Source organism: Python bivittatus, unplaced genomic scaffold, assembly GCF_059951505.1.
Source record: "Python bivittatus isolate LINGU-HERP-01145 unplaced genomic scaffold, Pbiv_v1 ctg000840_np1212, whole genome shotgun sequence".
Taxonomy (NCBI): Eukaryota; Metazoa; Chordata; class Lepidosauria; order Squamata; family Pythonidae; genus Python; species Python bivittatus.
This window is the reverse complement of record NW_028277113.1, coordinates 45,257,781-45,282,907: the sequence shown is the minus strand read 5'-3', so window position 1 is coordinate 45,282,907 and position 25,127 is coordinate 45,257,781. Positions and strand designations below refer to the sequence as shown.

At 37.6% G+C, this 25,127-nt stretch overlaps 1 protein-coding gene across 2 annotated transcripts in view; it reads left to right on the top strand.

Moving 5' to 3' along the window:
- NSMAF (neutral sphingomyelinase activation associated factor) overlaps positions 1-23,648 on the top strand; it is a 41,584-nt gene extending 17,936 nt beyond the window's left edge. The window contains exons 14-31 of one of the 2 annotated variants that reach the window (XM_007421631.4): positions 983-1,062; positions 2,967-3,057; positions 3,142-3,205; positions 3,308-3,359; positions 5,187-5,307; positions 5,576-5,707; positions 7,107-7,149; positions 8,941-9,104; positions 10,325-10,433; positions 11,468-11,526; positions 12,341-12,408; positions 13,677-13,744; positions 14,422-14,545; positions 15,588-15,668; positions 19,437-19,587; positions 20,333-20,435; positions 20,923-21,032; positions 23,300-23,648. In XM_007421631.4, the coding sequence (XP_007421693.1) occupies positions 983-1,062; positions 2,967-3,057; positions 3,142-3,205; positions 3,308-3,359; positions 5,187-5,307; positions 5,576-5,707; positions 7,107-7,149; positions 8,941-9,104; positions 10,325-10,433; positions 11,468-11,526; positions 12,341-12,408; positions 13,677-13,744; positions 14,422-14,545; positions 15,588-15,668; positions 19,437-19,587; positions 20,333-20,435; positions 20,923-21,032; positions 23,300-23,394 (1,715 nt within the window). In that variant the 3' untranslated portion in view covers positions 23,395-23,648. Of the gene's footprint in view, positions 1-982; positions 1,063-2,966; positions 3,058-3,141; positions 3,206-3,307; positions 3,360-5,186; positions 5,308-5,575; positions 5,708-7,106; positions 7,150-8,940; positions 9,105-10,324; positions 10,434-11,467; positions 11,527-12,340; positions 12,409-13,676; positions 13,745-14,421; positions 14,546-15,587; positions 15,669-18,917; positions 19,156-19,436; positions 19,588-20,332; positions 20,436-20,922; positions 21,033-23,299 lie in introns of those variants that run through there. The other variant, XM_088130551.1, reaches the window with a different exon arrangement.
- Positions 23,649-25,127: the final 1,479 nt, after the last annotated feature.

The window sequence follows — 25,127 nt, the reverse complement described above, 5'->3', positions numbered from 1 at the left end:
AAGTATGGGCCTTGAATAGACCGGAAGTAAGCAGCTTATCTAAGAGAAGAGCTAAAGAAAATCTATTAACATATTCTTTAAAAATACATTCATTGATTGTACCTCTTCAATATGATTTTAAATACAGTTGCCTGCTATCAAAGATCAAAAAATCTAATTTCTGTGTATTTTAATCTTGAAGGAAGAATAAACATTTACACTTTACCAAAATAGTATTCAAAACTAAAATAGCCTAAAATGGATAATTGTGAATAGAAAACATCCAATGACTAAAACTTCACAGAAAATGTATATGTGCATATTTTAAAATTAGTTGAAAAAAAACCTAAACAACATACAGTACATCTGTAATAAAACCCCATTATATTAGGTTTTGTTTGCAAAATATTTGTCTAATTTATTATTTCATTATATTCTCCACACTGGTAATAAGTTGCGGGAAAAATAAATGATAAAATATTAAAACATAAAATAGAGGAAAAAACTGATCATGAAGTGTTTGCCTTTCTGGTTTAAGAAGCTAATTACCAGACTGGTAATTAGAAATGGGATGCATTAATTAAGCATATGCTTACTGATTTGACTATGAAGTGAGAATTGGTCTACTTTTCCCTTAAAATGGTGTTCTTTGAGGATGGAAAAAAATCTGCTCCTTTTCTACCAACCAAACTGCAGTCCAGGTATCTGAAAAGAAAAGCTGTTCAAACAGTAGAATGAATGTATGTCAAGTCCTTTTTCCCCACACTCCAATTACTGGAATCAGTAGACCTGATTCTTCCCAGCTTTATAGCTAAATATGCAAACGTGTTGGTCCAATTTTTCCCAGGGATTGTAGTTACACTTTAAAGACTGATTAAGAAAACATAACTCTTAATAAGGTTTGACATCTTAAGTTTTGTCCACATGCATTAGAAGGAAAATAAAATTGTTGTGCCATTGTTAATAATGTAATATATATTTTAAAATGTTCTTTTTTTTATAGATCTAACAAAACCCGAAACGTTTCGTGACCTTAGTAAACCTGTAGGTGCACTAAATAAAGAAAGGTTGGAAAGATTATTGGTATGTAGAAAAATAGCTTGTGTGTATATTTGTGTGTCTGATTTAGCTTGATACATTAAAACAACAAATTTATTTACAGGTAGTCCTTGCTTAATGACAGTTCATTTAACAATGGTTTGAACTTACGACGGCCTCGGAAAGGGTGCTTTACGGACCGTAAAGCACTTCCAGCCATTGTAAAATGCCACTCCCCCGCAGTCACATGGCTGCATTTCAAGCACTTGGCAATCTGCTTGCATTTACGGCTGGGTTGCCAAGAGCCCTGCAATCATGTGATTGGTATTTGCAGTCTTCTCTGCCAGCTTCCCAATTGCAATTGGAAGCCAGCAGTGATGGTTGCAAGTGGAGGGGATGCGGCAGTGTACAGGAACAGAACTCAAATCCTGAAGATTTGAGCTCTGTTCCTCCAGCCCCACCAAGGATTTCCCCTCTGTTTGCGAAGGGGACAGGAAACCCCTTGGCAGTGGGGAGGAAAGGAGCTCAAATGTTCAGGATTTGAGCTCCATTCCTTCCCACCGCCAAGGGGTTTCCCCTCCCCACTCAGCCATAGGTAAGAACAGAGCTCAAATCTTCAGGATTTGAGTAGGGGAAACCCCTTGATGGTGAAGGAAAGGAATTCAAATCCTGAACGTTTGAGCTGTACTCCAGCCCCATGAAGGATTTCCCCTCTGTCCATGGAGGGGAAGGCAACCCTTCGATGGACTGCAAGAATGTTTGAGAGTGAAAGGGCTGCCTGCCAGGAGGATTTCAGCTTTGCACTGAGATGAAATCTTTCAGCAGACAGTTCTTTTGTGCCATCCGCTTAACAACCCAGGAGGTCACTTAATGCCTGGATTATGGTTGTTAAGCAAAGCAGTTGTGGGTGTCTCGCTTAATGACCACTTCGCTCAACAACTCAGATTCCATTCCCAGTTGTGGTGGTTAGGTGAGGACTAACTGAGCTGTACTTCTAAGTATAGTTAGTTTTTTCTAGTAAAATGTTTGAATTAGAAGTTATAAAACATAGATGCAAAATTGCTAAAACAACTGGTTCTAAAACTGATTGTTAAAGAATGTCACTTTACCTGTACATATTTAAGAAGCCTTATAGTCTAATTTCAGATAGGATAGGAGGCTGATTAATAGGTAAAGGTATCCAAATGTGAATACAAGCAGATGGAGTGACAGAAGAAAACAATAAAAAGAGTAGGGAACCAGTGGCCCTTTGGGTGTTCCTGAACTACAACTCCCAGCACCCTCATCATTGTACATGTATTAACCAAAGCTGCTATTACTGGTGGTTCAGCAACATTTAGAACATTTTCCTCAAGTCTGTAGTAGAATATAGTTGGCTATTATCTAGGTGTAAAAAATAGCATAGTTTGAAAGTTTATATATGATATATTTAGACTGACTGTGACTCCTTAGATTGTCCATAGAAGGTTAAATAGGTGAATGTTTCTAACTAATTTTTATTATTAAGTAAGCCTATTTATACCTAGACAATTGCTATCTGTGCAAAAGAAGGGTGGAAAAGAGTATGTTAGGATATCTTTCTAAGGTTTCTATATGCAGGTTGCAGTGAGTTTGATAGGTCTTGCTTCCAAACATTTTAGGATCAAACTGTACATATAAACCATTCTTTACTGGACATGGGGACTAATTCATCCAGTACCCCTGGAGTCTGGCATTTTCATTATATTCCTGCAATAGAATAGACTTTGGAATTGTTCCCTGTACACAGAGATTGAATATGGTTGTATCAGTGAGTCATTTCAATCATCATGGAACAATGTACACAAAAAATGAAATGTCAATTCACTTTTTAATATAAACTCTATGTACATTACTATAGAAGAATACTATCACTGAACTTATTCTCTCCATCTCCCCCCCACCCTTTTTTTCCTTTCTTGCATTGATAGGTACGTTATCAGGAAATGCAAGAACCAAAATTTATGTATGGCAGCCACTACTCATCACCAGGTTATGTTCTCTTTTACCTGGTCAGAGTTGGTAAGATATATCCAGAGGTATTTCAGAGCATATGGTGACGGTACTTGATTGAACATATGTATATAACCTCTTTTGTTTCCACAGCACCAGAGCATATGCTTTGTTTACAAAATGGAAAGTTTGATCATCCTGACAGAATGTTCAGCAGGTTAGTTTTGAATCTTGCAACCAGTTCAATTTTATTTTTGTGTTTGTCACACAGTGTTGCTTTAAACTACAACTTGTTATTCTCTGTACTATTCTTAATTAGTATTGCAGAAACCTGGAAGAACTGTTTAGATGGAGCAACAGACTTCAAAGAGGTAAATAATCTCCTTGCACTTCAATCTGTAGTAATTGGCCTCCTTGAAATGCTGCAAATATGGCATCTAGAAATGAATTTCCACCAAACAAATCTAGGAACTTAGCAGAACGTTTGAGGCCTTTCACACAGAAGGTCCCAGGTTGTTAGCATCCCCAGAAGGATGCTAAGAAGGTCCCAGGTTGTTACCATCCCCAGAAGGCTAAGATAATAAATGATATTGGACTTGTTCTAAAGACCTGCAGTCAGACATGACTGGAATAGATTCAGATATAATCTCACAGGCTGAAATATAGTTTATTATGAACTGGAAGTTTTGCCTGATAGATGTTTCACGTTATCACCTTCTGGACCATTAGGCTCATGATCAGTTATCTAAATATCTGCTAGATGTTTAAATAAAATCAGGAGTTCAGAAACAGTGAATATATCTAGATAACATATCTTTGAAGCCCAAAGATATGTTATAGAGTGCAAGTAGGTAATTAAACTTATCTCCTGCTGTGGGTAAACAGAACTATACATTACTGGTAAGTGCTACCATGATTAAAGTGGCAAAAACACATTTGAAATAAATATTTATATGCCTTTATATTGGCTTATCAAGGTTTATAAACCTTGGGCTTTCTTTTGTGGCATATAACAACTTTTACCTATGTTGCTCCTTTTCTGCCAAAAGAATCAAGCACAGGGGTAGGCTTTATGATACCAGTAAGGGCATCTGCATCTTGAAGAGAAGACCTTGAAGGATTTGTCTTCAACAGCATTGTCACTTTATACATAACTGGTCATTTCAGTTACTGGATTTGATCCAGAATAGCACTCAGCGGAGTTCCCATAACACTTATGGGACTGGGGAAGCAAGCTTCAGGACCTTTTGTCCTCTTGCAGGCTCTATAAAGCTGCGCTAGAGGGCTGGGGAACTTTCTGGAATGGCATGAAAGCCATTACAGGAAGAAAGAATTGATGCAGATCCCTTCCATTCCCCTTTTCTGTAATAGAAAGCTTGTGCTGTATTCTGCTTAGTGTTTGTGTGTTTTAATGAACAGAAGGAACCTTTCTGTTAGTGCTATATACAATAGAGATCCAGAGCTCTGAACAAAAGGCAGTCTTAGTGTAGAATAAGATATTCTGTTGCACAGAAATATGGATGGTGGCCAATGTAAATCTTTGTACTGTGCCATCAAGTGTGCTAAATGGATGCACTTCAAAATAAGTTAATTTTTTTCACTTTAAAAGTTGGCCAAGTAGACATGCACCTGGCAGCCTGTTGTTGGCAAGTAGGAAAAGACAACCAGTTTGGGCTGTTACTTTAAGAAAATAAAATCTCACAATACTTGTCCTTAAGAACAAAATGTTCACTAACAGAAGTTTCCTGATACCAACTGTAGCTTAATAGTTTACTTGGAATAGTCTGAATCTGATAACCTGATTGTTAATGTGAATGGCTTTATACACACTATATTGCTGTATCTTTGAAGACATGATGTGTTGGTGCCAAATGCCTACACTTAAAAATAATTTATTTCAGTTGAAAAGATGGCCAGTTAGACATGCACCTGAACAACCGTGAATTCTGTCAATTCCTACTGTGCATTCAACCTAAGAATGGGACTACTGGTGTATGTTCTGTTAGAAATCAGTCAGGTTTGGATTTTCTTTTTTGAAAGAGTGCAGTTAGGGTGATGGTACCTTGTGCTGGCTTTAGAAGCATGAATAAATACTGGTAAATGTTTTATTGTAATGTTGTTATGGATATAAGCACAATTTTGTTTCACTGCTAACACTCGCTGTACTTTTTGTTTGTTTGTTTGTTTTTTGGAACCAGTTAATCCCTGAGTTCTATGAAAATGATTCTAGTTTCTTATTAAATAATCTGAAACTGGACTTGGGGAAGACACAAGGAGGAAAGATGGTTGACAATGTAGAACTTCCTCCTTGGGCATCAGGTAAATAGAATTTTAGGTGTAATTATTATCTGGATTCTGCACTAGAGATTTGCTCCCATCCTTTCCATAACTTGTGGAATAACTTCCATTTTCCTCCTACCCTGGGCTTTGAAGATAATTACTACAAACTTCTGAACTGCTGATTAATATGATTTCTTAAACCTTTTTGTGCTTTCTTTTTAATTAGTTTTTAAAGGAAGACGGTAAAGTGGAAATAGAGATTTGTTTTCCCATAATATGGAAGAAACTTCGATATTATTTATTTCAGATGCTAATGATTTTCTCCAGAAGAGCCAAGATGCTTTAGAAAGCCAGTATGTTTCAGAACATCTCCATGAATGGATTGATCTTGTGTTTGGCTATAAGCAGAAGGGCAACGAAGCCGTTGCAGCTCAGAATGGTAATTTTCATATAGATACTTAAAGTTCTCAAGGGTTATTTTTACATTTAAATTCTGTGGTTTTATCTTATACTAGTACTTCTTTGACATCGCCCACCCAGGTTTCTGAATGCAGAACATCTCATATAATACCAATTTCTCTTCCATATCTGTTATAGATTATAAATTTAATGAAACAGATTCAAGCGCATTTTAATGGCACAGTCCTAGATATGTTTTCTCAGAAGTAATTTCTGTTATGTTAAGTAGGGTTTGCTGTCAGATAAATGTCTCTAAGTATTGCTGATTTTTTTGTATGCAACAGTCTTGCTTGATTATATCCTTATTAAATTTAAGTTTCTCTTTAATTGAATGCCATAGCTGATATATAAATATACCTGGGAATAAATTATATGAACTCTGTGTGGCTTGCTTCTGAATAGCCACAGATATGTTTTCATTGTAATTAGTGTAGTAAGATCCTTCTAAAGTAGAAGGGGTTGGTTATGTAGTCATTAAGAAACAGGTCTGAGGCATCCATCACATTCATGACTGCTGCTTGAAGTAGCAGTGGAAGTTCAGTTCCAAGACTTCTGCAGTAAAGCTTTGATATAACAAACCTTGCTTTAGTGGATTTGGATTTAACAGAAAAAATCTGCTGGCTCCACTGGGTTGCAGATAGGCACTGCTTGCCGCCTCCACTCTTCTTTGTCTTTGGAAGCTCCTCTACCTCCTGGATCAGCCAGATCCATAAAGCTGGACAATGATCCTGACTACAGTATTCCTAGATTCTGATCCTCAGATACCATGTGGCCTCCCTGATGTGACCAGGTTTTGGCATGCTAATCTGCTGTGTTTGTGAGTTGTCTTTTGTCTCAGGGCTGGTGCTCATGCCTTCATGCTTCAGCCTCCCTCCCTCCCTCCCTTCCTTCCTTTTTCTTTTAATGGATATTTGGCTTTAATGGACACCTGTTTGCTGCATTAGTTCATATAATCAAAGGTTTATTTTGTGTGCAGAGTACCTCTGAGAAGTAGAGAGTGTAAGCCTTCAAAATCATGAAGGGGAGCAGTTATCACTGTCTGATACAGATAATTCACAGAAGGAGGAGAAGTGGGTTAAGATTCTGTTTCAGATAGCTAGACCAATATTTACACAGCATAGGTTGTCTAGGTGTGAGAAATTTCCATCATCAGAGATCATAAAGAGAAGACTATTTGGATGCTGAACAGTTGCGGAGAGTTTATTTTTTAAAAATTATATTGTGGACATTAAGTGCTGTGGGTCCTGATATTCACTATAGCTGAAATTTATTATGTACAAATGACACAATGTTGTTGTGAGGGATTGCAGAATGGTTCTTGATTAAGAGTCTTGCCATAACAATTGTATCTTCAGCATTACTTCTCTACTTCTTTTTAGTATTTCATCCTTTGACCTATGAAGGAGGAGTAGATCTGAACAGGTAACTTTCTTACACCTATAGTGAGATTATAGCATTCATTTTCTTCTGTTACAAACACTGGTTTTAATTATACATTTTATACATCTCCTTTTGAGAGAATGTTATGTATGATGCTGAACCTCTACCCACCCCCCAGAAAGAAAAAAAAATGTATTACCCAAATAGCGAATGCAGTTCTTTTAAGTGTGGATCCACAAGTATCTTACATGCACTCAAGGGAGATACTGACAGCCTGTAGACAATCTTCAGATTTGCAAAAGCACAGAAGCAACAAACCAACCTTTAGCAAAACCCCTAAAAATAATGGAGTGGGATGCACACTCAGGAATAGTGCTCTGAACACAGAGCATGTTCCATGCCCTGAATGCTCAAATGGCTGATGGAAGAGGAGGCACTAGATAATGGGGGGTGGGCTTGAAGAGGTCAAACAATGGCATAATCTAGAAGAGGGCATGCCTGCTTGATTGGAACCTTGGGTGGGATCACTGCATGCTGCAACGTTTTCATGCATAGCCCACTTGTAATCCTGTACATTTAATGGGATGCCCTATTTGGAAAACTGCAAAATTAATATATTAATAATTAATAAAATCAGTGACATTGGCTCTTTTTGGATGCCGCATTCCTGACTTCAGAAGCAGGCTGAGAATAGTTCAAGATGCTCACATGCTTCTCCTCCCCCCTGTTTCCAGGTTTGGTGTTGAGATCCTGATTTGTTTAAATAAAATTTGCCTTCTGAACAGGACACTTTTGGTGTGAACAATGAGGCTTTTTATATCAAAACTGTTTTAAAAAGGAGGTGCTGGGAAAGGCTGAATAAAGAACAGAGTAGATTTGAACTTTCCACTCCAAGTTAAATTTCTCTTCCTAAGGCTTTATACGCTTTGCAGGCCATTTTGTTCACTAGTCCTAAAAATATGCAGTTCTAACTAATTCAAAGTTGCAGTGTAATGGTACTTAAACTGGAGTTGAAAGAATATTTCAGATTCTTGTTCCATGTTGTTTACTAAAAATGAAGCTGACTCTGAAAATGATTATCTCTGAAAAGGAAGAGTAGATAGAAAAGAAAAGAAAAATGTTACCTTCTCAATTTAGGGTTGCCAGTTGCAACTGAAACCAGTCCTGAAGATTTCCTCCCGCCAATAAATGTGTGCATGTGACAAAAAGGCAAGACCAGAACAGGAAAAAAAAACTTCTGTTAAATGTCTGTTCACTTAAACAGTACTGAGAAAAATGAATTGCCTATCAAATAACAACTCCCATGTGTAAATACCAGCCATTCGAGGATATATTTTTCTCTATCCTTCCAGGAGAAATAGCAAAAATAAGAATAATAAGATATTGGTTGGAAATGGGAGGAAAAAGAGAGAAACAACTGAGTGGAGATAAAGAGAAGGGAAGAAAACTTTAAAGGGAAAGAAAGGGGGGGGGGAGCCCTGTTTAGGGAAAGGGTTAAATTCACCAGGCAAGCAACTCCTCCAAAGCTACAATCAGTCTTCACAGCCATCTTTTCAGCAACAGTGTCTGCATCCCTTTGCATCTTTTGCCCCATACACATAGTAATTATTTGGGGCAGAGAGAACCCCCTCATTTTCCTATTATGTTAGAGATAATTTATTGGACATTATAGTTCCTGCCACAGAGGTGAGGAGGCAAAACTGTATCTTGTAATCCTTAAAACATGAGAATTATTACTGCTAGAAGCAGATAGCATTAACCTATTATAACAACTATACTATGCTGTTTTTCTTGGTATAATGCAAGATCGTTTCTTCTTTTCTTTTCCTGAAGAATTATGGACACAAATGAAAGAGTAGCTCTGTTGACGCAAATCTTAGAATTTGGACAGACTCCAAAACAATTGTTCACAATCCCACATCCTAGAAGGATAATCCCAAGGTTAAAAAGTTTCTCTCAAGCATCCAGTCATAGCCTTTCTATGACTGAATCTCCAGGTAAATTTAATAGATTCTGCTTGTTCAGTGCATTGGCTATTTCAGTTCATTTTTTAAAAACTTTTTAAACTATGTTGTTTTGTCCAGCAAAATCTTCAAATGATTAAGAAACATAACATAGAGAAAGATGATATTTATTTTGTTAGGAAATCATAGTTTATTGATGTTCATACCTTTCCACAGAAATTCAAACTGGAGTGTTCATTGTTTTTGACAAAAACTCAAAAATGAGAGGCAGCAATTATGGGATGCCATCTCCTAGGATATGCATAGGCAACCCAAAGCATAATGACTGTTGTTTGTGGAGGAACACTAATTTAATTTGCAACATTGGAAAGATAAAATCAGATTTGATTTGCAGCAGTTGACTGTTGGTAGATGACGACATTTGAATTAGTCTTTCTACAACAGAGGTACAAAGAAGAGGGCATTTCTTGAATAGTTTTGCCTTTTAGGCATTAGTTTTTCTTTTTGAATTCTTTTTTATATTACACCTGGCAGGTTTATTAATTGTGAGTTCCATTCATATGCTCATTAACGTTTGTATAACACTAAAAGATAGTTTTGATGGAGAGAAAGATTGCTTGCATTATTATGTTACTATCACTGAAACTATTTTTAAGCTCTTAGTGAAACTCCGTACCTGGGGACATGACATAATGTAACATCTCTCTGCTCTGAGACGTTAAGGCAGTGTTGTCCGAACTTGGCCACTTTAAGATGAGTGGACTTCAACTCCCAGAATTACCCAGCCAGCCATGCTGGCTGGGGAATTCTGGGAGTTGAAGTCCACTCATCTTAAAGTGGCCAAGTTTGGACAACACTGCCTTAACAGAAGGTAGGCTGTGTATGCCATTCTGATAGCTGCTTTATATCCTTTCCTGCAGACCATTGAGTGCCAGGACCTGGATAGCTCCTAAAGCTAATGTGACGTATGCAGCCGTCCAAATGTGAAGGTCCATTATTTCAGTAGAATAAACTCTGCCTGCCCACACTTAATGATTACCAATATGGATTAAACTGATAATGCAGTGCCTACTGGTGGACAGTGGAACTAATACTACTTTTTGTTAGTTTATTTAGTAGAGAAAAAGTAGGAGCAGAAGGGAATGTGAAGGAGCCTGAATTGTCTGCTCCCTGAAATAGCATTCTATAGAAAATGTAGATTTTGTCACTTTCATCTAATTACATTGATTTTGCCTTATTATTACATTTGTCAGTCTCACCAGGTGAAGAATCTTTTGAGGATCTGACTGAAGAAAGCATTCTACTGTCTTGGAATAACATGGCCAGTTTAAAACCTGATGGGCAGCACAAGATCCACAAAGGGTAAACTTTGTAGCAGCCTGATGGACAGCTGTATAAAAAGGAGCAATAAAATATTTTTAACTTGTAGCAATAATCTGCAGCCCTATTACAAGAAAATGAAATAATTAGGGTAGGGAAGGAAATTTCTCTTGCTCAAACAGGACTCAGGTATTTGGTCTGGTGTAAAAGCTGGACTAAATATATTGCCCTTTGTTCTTATTAATGGGATTTTCACTTTTATAAAGCAATTAAAGATTTTGGATAAAAGTACAAAAATTAAAAGTAAAAAAAAAATGCAAAAGTATCCAAAATAAGACACCGAGGCAAATGAAAAGCAGTTATTTTTCATTTCATGGAATAAATAATACCCTTCCTTCTGCTTGCAAACATTGGGTAGAACCCCAAGTAACATAGTTAGAGAAATATTTTCAAAGACAATGGCAGAAAATGCCTACTAGTAAAGAACATGTAGGTGATTTGTAAAAATCAAATCATCAGGTTGTTCAGAGCTGAACAGCTAAAACAACTGCTTTGAACTGAGCCAAGGAAGTGAAAAAGTGATTTCAGCGCAATTAAATGTTGAAATTTTAGTTCAGGTACCACCAGCACTAGCTGGCTACCATTGGGAAGTCCGTATGACCATTTCCATTTTGAAAGCAAAGCTTCTATTGAGCTTGGAGTGGGATGAGAAATAGTCCTAAACCTTGGATTAACGTGATACATTGCAATTTTGCAATGTTGTAAAAGTTCCTTCATTTAGGACTTTATACATGAAACGTTTACTTTAGTTACTTTGGAGTAAATCCATTGAATGCAGTTTGATTTATCAGACAAGTTTAGAATTGTACTGTGGGTTATTATCTAAGTGTAATGGCTAGAAGTCTTAGACTTCAGGAAGCACTCGTGCATGTTTTCAATCAGCCCTGAACCTCATTGGATCTCTCAGCCTAACCTACGCTGTAGGGTTATGGGAAGGATACAATTAGAAATATTACCTATATTGCCTTGAATTAAATGGAGTAACTAAACAAATAACAAAATTTTGTTTTGAAAAGGCCAATAACCGGAATTGCCGTGTGTTCTAACCATTCTTCCATCTTTACTACATCTCAAGGTGAGTAATGCCTATATCGCTTGCCTGCTTGACTTGCACACCTCCAGTTTATATATACTTCAGAACTCAGTTCTTCTTAGTATAGAGTTAGGATTGCTTCTTCTGATTTAAAATGTCCGTAACCTAGGAAGTTTAATCAAAAACGACTCAGTGAAACAGTTTTAAAGCCAGGCAAGCTGCCAGAAGGCAGCATTTCCTGATTGCCATTTATGGTCATGTTTATATTACAGACTCGCAAAGGAATATGAGGCTTAAGTTTGGCCACATTCAGTGAAGCAGCCCTGCCAAGTGGCCTAAATGCCATTTGGCATTATCTACAGCACATAGAAAACCTGCATCAGAAATTGAGAGGTTCATTGCCAGAAATCTGTTTGCCCAACAGTGAAAAAAACTAAACAAGGCATTGGAGAGAAAAAAATAAATTTCTGACATTGTCTTTCCACAATAGCAGAGCAGTATGTTGTGTATTTTGACAGAGTAACATAAGTTATAATCTCTACCCTTCTGTAAATAGTGTTGCATCTTGAAGGAGAAACCTAGACTCCTTCCATGTTCAGTGGAAATAAATCTCTAAAAGGGAGCTGATGTTCCCCCTGTGCAAGCTTATTCACAGACAGTAATTTGTGCTTTTTTCATTGCCTAACAGATGCACTCATTACTTATGCATCAGTATACAGGGCTGCACAAGCACTTTTAGTTTCTTCTGCCGACTGAATGTCCATATCCTGATTAGCTTGATTTTTCAAACTGGAAGATGAAGGATGCCTTTAAATGAGCACAGTTCTTACTATTTTTCTCTCATTATTTATATTAGATTCAACTTTGAAGATGTTTTCTGCAGATTCAAAAATGCTTCAGAGGAGTGTGTCCTTCTCAAACATGGTCAGTTCTTCCAAGCTTTTATGGTAGCCTTTTTAGATGTGTGCACAAAAGTTGGTTGGGACTCTAATTCAGAAAACAGCTGAAATGGATGCAGACTGAATTAGAGGCCACCTGGTTCACTTCCAAACTGGAACTTGAAGTGAGATTCAGAATATACAAAGCTTCTTGATGCCCAATGCCAATCTTAAGCCTTTGAATCTGGCCAGCCAGTATAATATTCCTTTTAAGTCCAAAGCCAGGAAACTGATATAATCCCAGGCATACAGTCTCTGTTAGGCGCACACAGTTAAAGGCCTGATGTACAGGTGGTAGACAGGCAGATGGTATAGCTTTCTTTCCCACCTCTGTTTTTGCCAAGTGGTGGTCTTTTCAACCTCCCCTCCCAGGATGGTTTGGTGGCTTCATAGAATCATAGAAACTAAGGTTGGGAGGGACCGCTGAGATCATCTAATCCAATCCTCTGGCCATTGGAGAAATTCATTGTTATAAGCATCCTCAACAGATGGCCATTCAGCCTCTGTTAAGGAATATGAATAGATAGCGAAGGATAGTCTACCAATGCCAGAATCAGTATGCTCTATTGTTGAACATCACTTTATGTTATGGAATATTTCCTGGTGTCCAGCCAAAATCTACTTCTAATTTAAACCCATAGTTTCTCGTGGCTTCTGGAACAACTCTGAATAGCTCTGTTCCATCTTCTACAAGACAGTCATTCAAATGCTTGAAGGAAATAGTGTATCCACACAATCTTCCCTTCTTCAGATCAAGTATATTCATCCCCTACAACAGTTCCTCAAGTTTTTCTTCCCAGGCCCTTTTTCATGGTTGCTATCTTCTGGATAGTCTCGAGTTTGTCAACATTCTTCTTAAAATGTGCCAGAAGTGGATCCAGTATTCTAGATACGGTTTTACCATCTCAGGAATGATTACTTCTCTTGAACTTTACACTATATTTCTGCTGTTGCAACCTAGGATTGCATTTGCTTTTTTTTTTTTTTTTAAAGTTTAGGTTACCTTGTTTCAGCTTAGATTTAGTGATTCTTTTAGATAAGCAAAGAGTGAAATAATGCATTAATAATCTTCTAGCGGGACTGTTTCTGTTAATATGGCTCCTTTTTTTCTTTTTTATCTAATTATATAATTACTTCAGAAGAATAGCTAAATCATGAATCCATAAGATACAAATTATGTTGATTGAAAAATATATTAATATGATTTTGCAGATGTAACTTGAACCAACACTTCTCTTGTTGATTTTGTTACAGGCTTTGTCATCTTGTTTAATCTTACCAGGAAACAGCACCGTTGTATGTTCTTCATGGGACAATAATATGTATGTGATTTTACACATTCCTAAATGTACAGTACCAGTTCATCACTCCTTTAATTGGGGCCAGTGTTTCCATTAGCCAAGTTCAAGTGAATTGGAAGAAGTGTGTGTACGTGATGATGTGTGTACATGAGTCATCTGTTGCACAGAGGGCTACCCCAGTCACCAGATCTGACCAGGTTTTTCTGACAAATATAGCAGTTACCTCTACCACAGCTAAATCTTTGAATGAAGCAGCTGTCTTAAGTATGTGAAGCAGCTGGTAAATGGCAGTAGGGTGTGAAGGAGAGATTTTTATCTTATACAGTCTCCTTTCAACACATCCTAAATTAGTCTGCTCCTTTAACAAAAGATTCAACAACAATCCAGTTATCTTTCTTACATGAAATGGGATGGGTGCCATTTTCTTTGTCTCAGGGAGCAAAATAACGTGGTCTAGCTCTGCTATCCCACTGCTATTAGTTGCTGACATGCAATATTTGCCTTACTAGGAGATCTCCCACTGAGACTAATGGACAGGACAATCCCAAAGATAAATGCTGTTTTAAATACTTTAAAAATGGAAAAATGAGAAGAACTACATTTTGGCTTACCTTTGTATGTGCATGTAATATCCTAAATTAAATTGCTATCCAAAGCATTTATACATCCCTTTCTATTTTTTTCTTAATTTCTAATAGCTATTTCTATTCAGTAGCCTTTGGAAGACAACAGGACACCTTAATAGGCCATGATGATGCTGTCAGCAAGATCTGTTGGCACAACAACCGTTTATATTCTGCATCTTGGGATTCAACAGTAAAAGTATGTATGATTTTTCTTCCAATACAAAATTATTGTGATGGAAGAAATTTTTCAGGTCATTATTTCCTACCAAGTGCCCTCCAGATACAGTATACTGTATGTTGACTACAACTTTCAGGATTTAGCTTGTGCCGACTAAAAATTCTGCATGTTGCACTCCAATGCATCTGGAGAGCATCCTACACCTGTAATAGCAACTCTGTAGTTAGATAACTGAGACTTCTCAAAATTTATCCCCTTTGCAACATCAGCTTTCTATTATAGAGCCAAAACTGTCTATCCATAAATTGGGTAATAGCAGCTAATTTGACTCATGCACTGTCTCTGCTTGAGAGATCTTAATAAAACTGCCCCATGGAAGCTAATTACCTCTAGATGATAGTGCTTCCTGTGGTGTTTATAACGGGTTGGGCAGATTACGGCCTCACGGATGATTGATGATCTTCCATACTGCTGATAGATCTCCTCTTGGAAAAGAAGCATAACAACTACCTCTCAGATAAATTGATTGGCAAAATGTTGTTCATGGTAGAATATGAGCAGTTGCAAACAGCTGCAGAGATATAAAGGTGGCTTTGAATTGTTAAGTTTGTGTAAGAGCATAAAGAAGTGACTTCCAATCTTCTTTACAGCAGTTGTAAGTACAATTATAAATTGACCTCTCTTTCTAAAGTTACATCGTGGCTCTCTTCTTTCTATAATCTATTCTGTCGAATCACCAAGAGTATAAATCATAAGTTCATTTTTTTCTTTTTTTATGCAAAAGGTCCACTCACCAATACATGTAGATACTGTCTTTTCTCTAATCCAACAAGTCAGTTTGGCCATTTCAGCGAGTTCTGTCATTTTCACCAACCATTCCTCTGTCGTAGTATTGCCAAATCTTTCCATCTTTCTGCGTGCAATAATTTCGCTTCAGGTATCAAATATAAAAATAATGTTCCATGACTTTTTTCCACTTCCTTATATCTTGTCTGAATTGGCATAATGAGTGAAAGTGATGCTTATATATTTCTAGTCACTATGGACCTTGTTTTTCTAGGTGTGGCACTGCAATCCAACAGAATTGTTAAATACTAAGAAACATTTTGAATTGCTTGCTGAATTGGAACATGATGTTAGTGTAAGTATGACGATGCATAACATTTTTCAGATTTCAGAGCCTTTAAATCTCATATCTGAAGATCAAAAATAAATGTGATTTATTTTTTAAAAAATGATTTAAATAAATACATTTTAACTTGATTACTTCCTATAGATTTAAGTTTAAAAATGTTAAAAAATACAATTCAGAGACAACTTTCAGAGGGGCTCTGATAGCCCATACCCAAGATGGGCTAAGGAGGAAAGTTGGGTTCTTGTGACATACATTTTTGCACATCAAAGCATATGGTATTAAATTATTTTAAGTCAATCTTCATGGTAACTTTTTAAAATCTCTATATCAACCTTCTCCAAACTAAATATCTATGAAGTGTGGACTTCAAATCCCAGAATTCTCAACAATAACTATGTTGGCTGGGGAATTTTGGGAGTTGAAATCCATATATCTGGAGAACATCTTGATTGGGAAAGATTGCAGTGTACAGGATTATATTTAAAATGTGTAAATATACAGTGGGGCAAAAAAGTATTTAGTCAGCCACCAATTGTGCAAGTTCTCCCACTTAAAAACATGAGAGAGGCCTGTCATTTTCATCATAGGTATACCTCAACTATGAGAGACAAAATGGGGGGAAAATCCAGAAAATCACATTGTCTGATTTTTAAAGAATTTATTTGCAAATCATGGTGGAAAATAAGTATTTGGTCAATATCAAAAGTTCATCTCAATACTTTGTTATATATCCTTTGTTGGCAATGACAGAGGTCAAACGTTTTCTGTAAGTCTTCACAAGGTTTTCACACACTGTTGCTGGTATTTTGGCCCATTCCTCCATGCAGATCTCCTCTAGAGCAGTGATGTTTTGGGGCTGTCGCTGGGCAACACGGACTTTCAACTCCCTCCAAAGGTTTTCCATGGGGTTGAGATCTGAAGACTGGCTAGGCCACTCCAGGACCTTGAAATGCTTCTTACGAAGCCACTCCTTCGTGGCCCGGGCAGTGTGTTTGGGATCATTGTCATGCTGAAAGACCCAGCCACGTTTCATCTTCAATGCCCTTGCTGATGGAAGGAGGTGTTCCCTCAAAATCTCACAATACATGGCCCCATTCATTCTTTCCTTTACACGGATCAGTCGTCCTGGTCCCTTTGCAGAAAAACAGCCCCAAAGCATGATGTTTCCACCCCCATGCTTCACAGTAGGTATGGTGTTCTTTGGATGCAACTCAGCATTCTCTCTCCTCCAAACACGACGAGTTGAGTTTAGACCAAAATGTTCTACTTTGGTTTCATCTGACCATATGATATTCTCCCAATCCTCTTCTGGATCATCCAAATGCTCTCTAGCAAACTTCAGACGGGCCCCGACATGTACTGGCTTAAGCAGGGGGATACATCTGGCACTGCAGGATTTGAGTCCCTGGCGGTGTAGTGTGTTACTGATGGTAGCCTTTGTTACTTTGGTCCCAGTTCTCTGCAGGTCATTCACTAGGTCCCCCTGTGTGGTTCTGGGACTTTTGCTCACTGTTCTTGTGATCATTTTGATCCCACGGGGTGAGTTCTTGCATGGAGCCCCAGATCAAGGGAGATTATCAGTGGTCTTGTATGTCTTCCATTTTCTAATTATTGCTCCCACAGTTGATTTCTTCACACCAAGCTGCTTGCCTATTGCAGATTCAGTCTTCCCAGCCTGGTACAGGTCTACAATTTTGTTTCTGGTGTCCTTCAACAGCTCTTTGGTCTTGGCCATAGTGGAGTTCGGAGTGTGACTGTTTGAGGTTGTGGACAGGTGTCTTTTATACTGATAACAAGGTCAAACAGGTGCCATTACTACAGGTAACGAGTGGAGGACAGAGGAGCCTCTTAAAGAAGTAGTTACAGGTCTGTGAGAGCCAGACATCTTGCTTGTTTGTAGGTGACCAAATACTTATTTTCCACCATGATTTGCAAATAAATTCTTTAAAAATCAGACAATGTGATTTTCTGGATTTTTTTCCTCATTTTGTCTCTCATAGTTGAGGTATACCTATGATGAAAATTACAGGCCTCTCTCATCTTTTTAAGTGGGGGAACTTGCACAATTGGTGGCTGACTAAATACTTTTTTGCCCCACTGTACTCTGGGAGGTCTGAATTGGAAATATATTTTATGGTGCAATTTTATGCAATTATAAAATGAGATATGAAAAAGTGATTGTTTACATCCACATACAAATATAAATGCTTTCTTATATCACAGTTTATATATGTGTAAACATTTATACAAACCTTTTCTTTGTTTCTTTTCTCTTGTAGAGAATTGAAACATTTTCTCAACCTTATTTAGTGAAACCTATGTATACAGTACTTTATAAAGAATAAAGTAAAACATCTAACTATAGAATAATATGAACAGTTTCCCTTCCCTTCATGGTAGAAAGTGTTTTGGGTTTGGATCTGGTTAATAAAACATGTATTTTTTAAAAAAACCTTGTTAGAGTGGTGAATTAGCCAGAATACATAGACATTTAAAGATAATTTCACAAAATGTAAAATTTTGAAGAGATCAGAATTTGGGAAATGACTCATCTTAGTAAATTATAAGCACATGGATGAATTACTGAAAGATAAATATGTATTGTTATAGGAATATGTTGATATATTCTTCATTATTACCAAAAAGAGCCACTGAAATTTTATGGTTTAATTTGAGTTCCTTTTTGGTTTAATCTGGAATTCTGCCTAAGTGGAGGACTGGACTTCAGGGCCTAAATGGCTATGAAGAAATATGTTCAAGAATTTACTTGGTGGACCTTGCTTTGTTATAGCTGGATCTTTTGCTGTTGTATGGCTAATCTGAATTCTAATTAGGACATTTTCCTTGCATATTATATGAAAGAAGTGCTTTGGATATCATGTAAATACATGGCCTCTAAAAAGCCCTTAACTGTATTCTGGCTTCTGCACAAAGGGTTGTTGTTTTAAGAAGGCACTTTACTAAAATGAATGTGACTCTTACAGTACACACATCTTTTTTTCAGGCTCAGGCAGAAGCCAGAAATAATAGGGGCTATTATAATATGTAGCAGAAGGATGTTGTCTTCACTTTTGCAAGCAGTCTGAAATTCTTTTTCCAAATAATTTTTAAGACATACACAGCCATAATCCTAATGCCATCACATCCCAGTTGCACTAGAAGAATCAGTGTGTAGATTTGATAGTTAAACATGCATTTTGTTTTGTGTCAGTAAAAAAATCTGGACTACATCCTGAACTCTTCTGTTCTTAACAGTGCATCGTACATCATAGAACAATCCACTGGTAATTGACTGGTGAGTGAAAGAAAATATGATAATGATTTGCTGTTTTCCTCCCCTTCTTTCAGAGAGTTCTCAGTCCTCCAGTGCAGATTTCCAGAGATCCAGGGGTATCTGCAGCATATGATCAAAAAAGTCAAGCTAGTGGCCCCAATGGTGCATGTGAATCTCTGCCTGTTTTTTATGTGTGACAGATACAAAAAAAAAATAAAATAGATGGAGCTTTGATCGCACCAGCATGGCCACCATCTTGACTCTTTTTTAATCACATTCTGAGGACACCCCTGCAGAGGGAGCAGAAGCCTCTGCAGGCAAATCCCACCCCTGTGAAAGTAGTCCTTCAGTTAGAAAAGAAAAAGTAATTATACATGTAGTTTTAAATGTTCAAGTGTTGAAGGCATAAATAAAGATGCATTATCTAGGGACTGTGTAGAGACTTGCTTGTCCTTGTGTATATCATTAATAATGTGTAAACAAATAACATAATTATCTAGGTAACAACTATCAACTTGAATCCTGCATATACTCTGTTAGCATCAGGAACAAAAGATGGAACCATTAGTATCTGGGATGTTACTGCTGCTTCTATACTGCATCGCCTTCCATGCCATTCAGGAGCTGTTTTAGATGCTGCTTTTAGTCCTGGTAAGAGTAATTGAAATTCCCTTCTTAAACACCAACTCTGTGAAGGAAAACACTTACCCTGATATTGGATAATCAAAGCTATTATCTAATTCTGGATTGGAAACATACAGTTCCAATACAATACTTGTTTGTGTTTCTGAAGAAAATAAGGCTCATTATATTCAGTTGAGTTTATTCCTCAGGAAATGTATGTCACATTGGTGCTGCTAGTTGCCAACACCAATCATCTCATTTTGATCTGGGCTTTGCAATCTCTAAACACACCTGCAGCTTTAACATAGTTTCAAGCATCGTTGCTAGCTTGCCTTCCAGTGCATATCTGTGTTAGTCATTTGTAGCACATTAGTCGCTTCATAGAAGAAAAACATCATCAACATTTAGCACTAAAAGTTGTCTAGAGGGAGGTGTTTTTCCTTGCATGCATGCATTTAGTCAAAATGGTGTCTGTAATCCTAATTTGGAAGGTATCTTCCTTTTACCAACTAATTAATTTTCCTAAAGCTGAACTATAGTATCAGGTTTTGATGCTTATAGGGGGTTTGTTCTCTGCTCAGGCAAGTATGTAATATACATCCATAGCTAAAAGACTGTGTGAGGAATTACAGCTTGTGGGTTGAAGGCCCCTCTGAATTTTATTTGAGTAAACCATGTATGGGATTGAGGCACTATGTTGTGTACTGAAGACAAGGTCATTAACATAGAGTACTTGAACTGAATACCCAGTGCAGCTATTCTTGTCATATAGATAGCCGGCACCTATTAAGCACAGGAGAAGATGGCTATTTTAAGGTAACAGATGTGCAAACTGGAATGATTATCTCTTCTGTAGCCTTGGAGCAAACTCAAAGGTAATTTCTTTTGCCAATTTTAAACTTTTAAAAAAGTATTGTTAAGCTGCTCTACAGTATATGCAATAGATTATTTATTTATTTATTTATTTCAAGTTTTTAAAAATGTTCATATATATTATCTCAACACATGGACCAATAAGATTGTAGTCATAGGGAGGTGACTGGGGAGGTATAGCTTAATTTTGCAGTTCTGGCTTGTCCCTCTAAAGTTAGCACAAGGTTTAATGTTTGAGAAATATGAATATGCAAAACATCTAAATTACCGCCTTAGCTTGGATACAGTTGAGTATAATAATGGATTTAATTCCCCAAATTAACACCTAAAACACTAATATATTTCATTTTCTTATGGTCTGAAACCTCCCATTCTTAGCAACAAATGCCTGTTTTTTATTAAAACCTGGAAAGTATAAGTGTTGGTGAGGGAAAAGTTATATAATGTCAAATGATAACCAATTTTGGTTTGCTAAATTTATTTTTGCAGATGTTTCAAGTGGGATGGACACATAGTCTTATCAGGAAGCCAGTCAGGGGAATTGTTTATTTGGGATATACTTGGAGGAAAAACAGTAGGAAGAATTCCAGGACATGCAGGTATGTTTGAATATATATTTTTAATATTTCTCAGTGACATTTAAAATCTCTGAAGTCCTTAAATATTTGATTAAGGTGCATGCTCACTTTGTAACCTGCTCTTGCCTCTTAAAACTATTATATAAAATAATTGAGCTTGCTGATATCATGAAGCAGCAATCTTAAATAAAACTTGTGGACTGTAGAAGGAAGTCAGAATATTGCTAAAGGGCCTATTAAACCATTCTGTGGAAAATCCAAAAGAACATTGGCTCATAAAGTTCATGACCTGGGAGATCACTTAATGACCACAGCCAGGAGTGCCCGGATTGCGGTTGTTGAGCGAAACAGTCACATGGGTGTCTCCCTTAACAACTGCTTCACTCAACAACTGAGCTTCTGTTCCCAATTGTCCTTGTTAGGCGAGGACTACCTGTATACCAAAGACTCCTGAGCAAACCTAGAAATTGTGGGACATGGAACTGTCCTCCTATAGGCTGTTGATTAATAAGCAGGAAGTATAGAGAGAGATGGACCATAAAAAAGGCCGAGCGCCGAAGAATTGATGCCTTTGAACTGTGGTGCTGGAGAAGACTCTTGAGAGTCCCCTGGACTGCTAGGAGGTCAAACCAGTCAATCTTAAAGGAAATCAACCCTGATTGCTCATTGGAAGGATCGATAATGAAGCTCAAGCTCAGATACTTTGGTCTCCTAATGCGAAGAGAGGAGTCTTTGGAAAAGACCCTGATGCTGGGAAAGATTGAAGGCAAAAGGAGAAGAGGACGGCAGAGGATGAGATGGTTAGATAGCATCACTGAAGCAATGAGCATGAAACTGAGCAAACTCAGGGAGGCAGTGAAGGACAGGAAGGCCTGGCGCAATATGGTTCATGGGGTCACGAAGAGTCGGACACGACTTAACGACTAAACAACAACAATAGAGTATTAAGCTTAGAGTATTAAATAAGACAAGTGTGAAGCTACTAAACCCATGATTGTAAACAATTTCGACAAAGAAAAAAATGGAAGACAACAGAATCTGGCTGCCCAAAAAGCTTAGTGAAGTTGAAGGTTGGATATAGGAGGGGCATGGGAAAATTAATTTAATATTATTTTATTTATAGACTGCCCAGCTCTTATCATTGACTCTGGGCAACCTTTAGCCTGAGCATGCTCAGGCTATTTTATTTAAACTAGGATCTCCAGTGTAGAAGCTACTTTGCAAACAAATACACTGTTGCCTGCATCCTACCAACTAGGAAGGAATGTGCAATATGACATGTGCTCAGATAATGTACACTCACAGTCCCCATAGCACATAATTTTTAAAAAGCAGTATATGCTTAACTCTTTTTCCTTCAGCTAGTTCCAGCTAATGTCTGCTATGTTATTGGCTAATGCACTCTCCATGATTTGGAGGTGTTTTATAAAACAAACTAATCAAAAAGCATCAGAAAACCAGAAACGATGTTGACCTCAAAACTCTGTTCTGTCTTGACTTTGCAACTTCCTTTTTTTGCAAACTCTGAGACACTGGAAGGCAATCAGCTCAATAGTTTTGGAGCCATTTGCAAGATGTTTTTTGTTTTTTTATTTCATTACCTCATTGCTTACCTCCAATTTGTAATCACTTACAAACAATTTAAAACATGCCAGTCCCAAATGAGATCCTTGGGAAGAATATCTTGCCTTGCCAATAGAGATGCATGACATTTATTACTTTTCACTGCTTCCTGTTCATTAATCAAATCCTTCATGGGGCTGGGGGAAAGGAGCTCAGATCTTCAGGATTTGAACTCTGTTCCTGCACACTGCCAAGAGGTTCCCCTCCATTCCCTCTGCTTGCAACTTTCCCTGCATTGACTTTCTGGGGAAGCCAGCAGAGAAGATTGTAAATGGTGATCACATGGACGCAGGGCACTTGGCAGTGCTCATAAATGTGAGCCGGTTGCCAAGTGTCTGAAATGCAGCCATGTGACTGTGAGGAGAGGCAGCAAGGCATTTTACAATGGCCAGAAGCACCCTTTCCGAGGCTGTTGTAACTTTAAATCATTGTTAAATGGTCATTAAGCGAGGACTACCTGTATAATGTCATAATTAAGACAAATTCCATAATTTGCTTCTTAAAATAGATTTCATAGGTGCTATGAGTGTGACCTAAAACCTTTCTGTAGTTGGAATAAAGTTGCAGATTGCAGCTATAGATATTGCTTAGAGTTGACTCTAGCAGTTTGATGAAGGTGGCTGCAACTGGTCAATCTGACTGACTTGCATTTGTCTCTGCCTTAGGTGCTGTGTCTTGTATGTGGATGAATGACCAGTGCAGCAACGTAATTACTGGAGGAGAAGATAGACAAATCACGTTCTGGAAACAGCAATACTAAGTGCTTTTTCTCTCAGACATCTGGATCCTTAATATTTTAAACCAAACTTTTAAAAGGACCTTATCTAAATGTAGAAAAATGCTTTCTATGGTTCAGAGAGCGCTTTTGGTTGCCCCCTAATTCTTGTGTATTGACGAAGACTCTAAAATGTTACAAATGTCTGTATGCACTTGTCTATTTACTGAAGTAGTAATAGCTTGAAATGCTTGTCTCATACTCTTGCTGAAAATAAACTTATTTTTCTGTAACCAAAATGTTCTAATTTAAAATCATACTACTCTCCTTCTCTCTCTCTATATTAGGGGTATTGTGCATGTTTGTCATCAAGTCAGTCTTGATGCCTGGTGGCTGCCTAGACAAATCCTTTCAGCAATATTGTAATCGGTAAATTATGTCTTTATTGGAAATTACTGGGCTGGTTTGCCATTGCCTTCTTCCAAGGCCTGAGAGAGAGAATGACTTAAAATCCAGCTGACTTTGTGCCTAAGAATCCAGTCTCCTATTTATTGTCCAAAAAATGTAATATAAAATCTTGTGTACGCTTAAATCAATCTGCCAATAAATCCAATATGGTCATTGGCAAAGATATTTTCAATATCAAACCAGCCCAGTAATTTCTAATAAAGAAATAATTTACTGATTATACTTACAAGGCTGATTACCTGATCATTGACTGGATCAGACTTTGTTCCCTTCCTATGAATGGGACAATAATAGGTACACTCTTCAGGAATACAGGACTATCAGAATTGGGGCCTTATCAATTGGCATTCCTTTTAATCAATTTGAGGGTATATAATCTCTTTCACTTAATCTGCCCAGAACGTTTTCCTTATTTCAGTTGAAGTACGAGTTTGCTACCTTCTGAAAAGGTGACTTGCATCCATTCAAGCTGCACCACAGGATTTTATTCAGCTGTATATATCTGGCAAAAATGCTTTTCCCAACCTTCAGTCTCAATATGATAATCTGTTTTTACTGTTTTACCCTTTAGACTACTCGCTGTCAACCAATTATCTACATATTGTAATGATCTGGCGAACAGCTCAAACATCTCTGCCAGATTTAAAGCCACTGGGGAGAAGTGAAGTTTAACATTCTCATCCACTTGCACTAAGTCTGAGTGTGCCTTATGCTTCCGTCTTTTCACTGACCTTCGGTATTTCAGTGTTTGGACTGAGGAGTATTTGATTTAATGATAAATATTTAAGAATGTTAAATGAAAACGGTCACTATTACTCTACCCTTAGTGAAGTTGGTCTGGCAGCTTAATCTCTCAGAAATATATCAACTGTAATGGTTTACTGGCCAGACCAAAATGAATCCTTTTTCATCCTCCTCTACAAACCAATGTAAAATGTCTAACAGTCACATTTCTTTAAATTGTCAAAATAATCCTACCATCAAATGGAGAGAGGGGATACTAAGTACAGTGGTACCTCGGTTCACGAACGCTTCTGTTCATGAACAATTCGGTTCACGAACAGCTCCGTTCGCAAAATTTTGCCTCGGTTCACGAATGCCGGATCGGGTGACGAACAGGATCCGTGGCCATTTTCCCTCCCGTGACACGTGGTCGCGGCTTCCTGTAGGGAGGGGGACTCTCCCTCCAAGCAGTAACCGCCTCCCCACCCACCTTCCTGTCCTCCATGCCAGAAGTCGCGTCAAGGTTAGCTTTCTCTTCGTACTGTACTTTGTGTCATATTTTTGCAGTTTTTTTTAAAAAAAACATG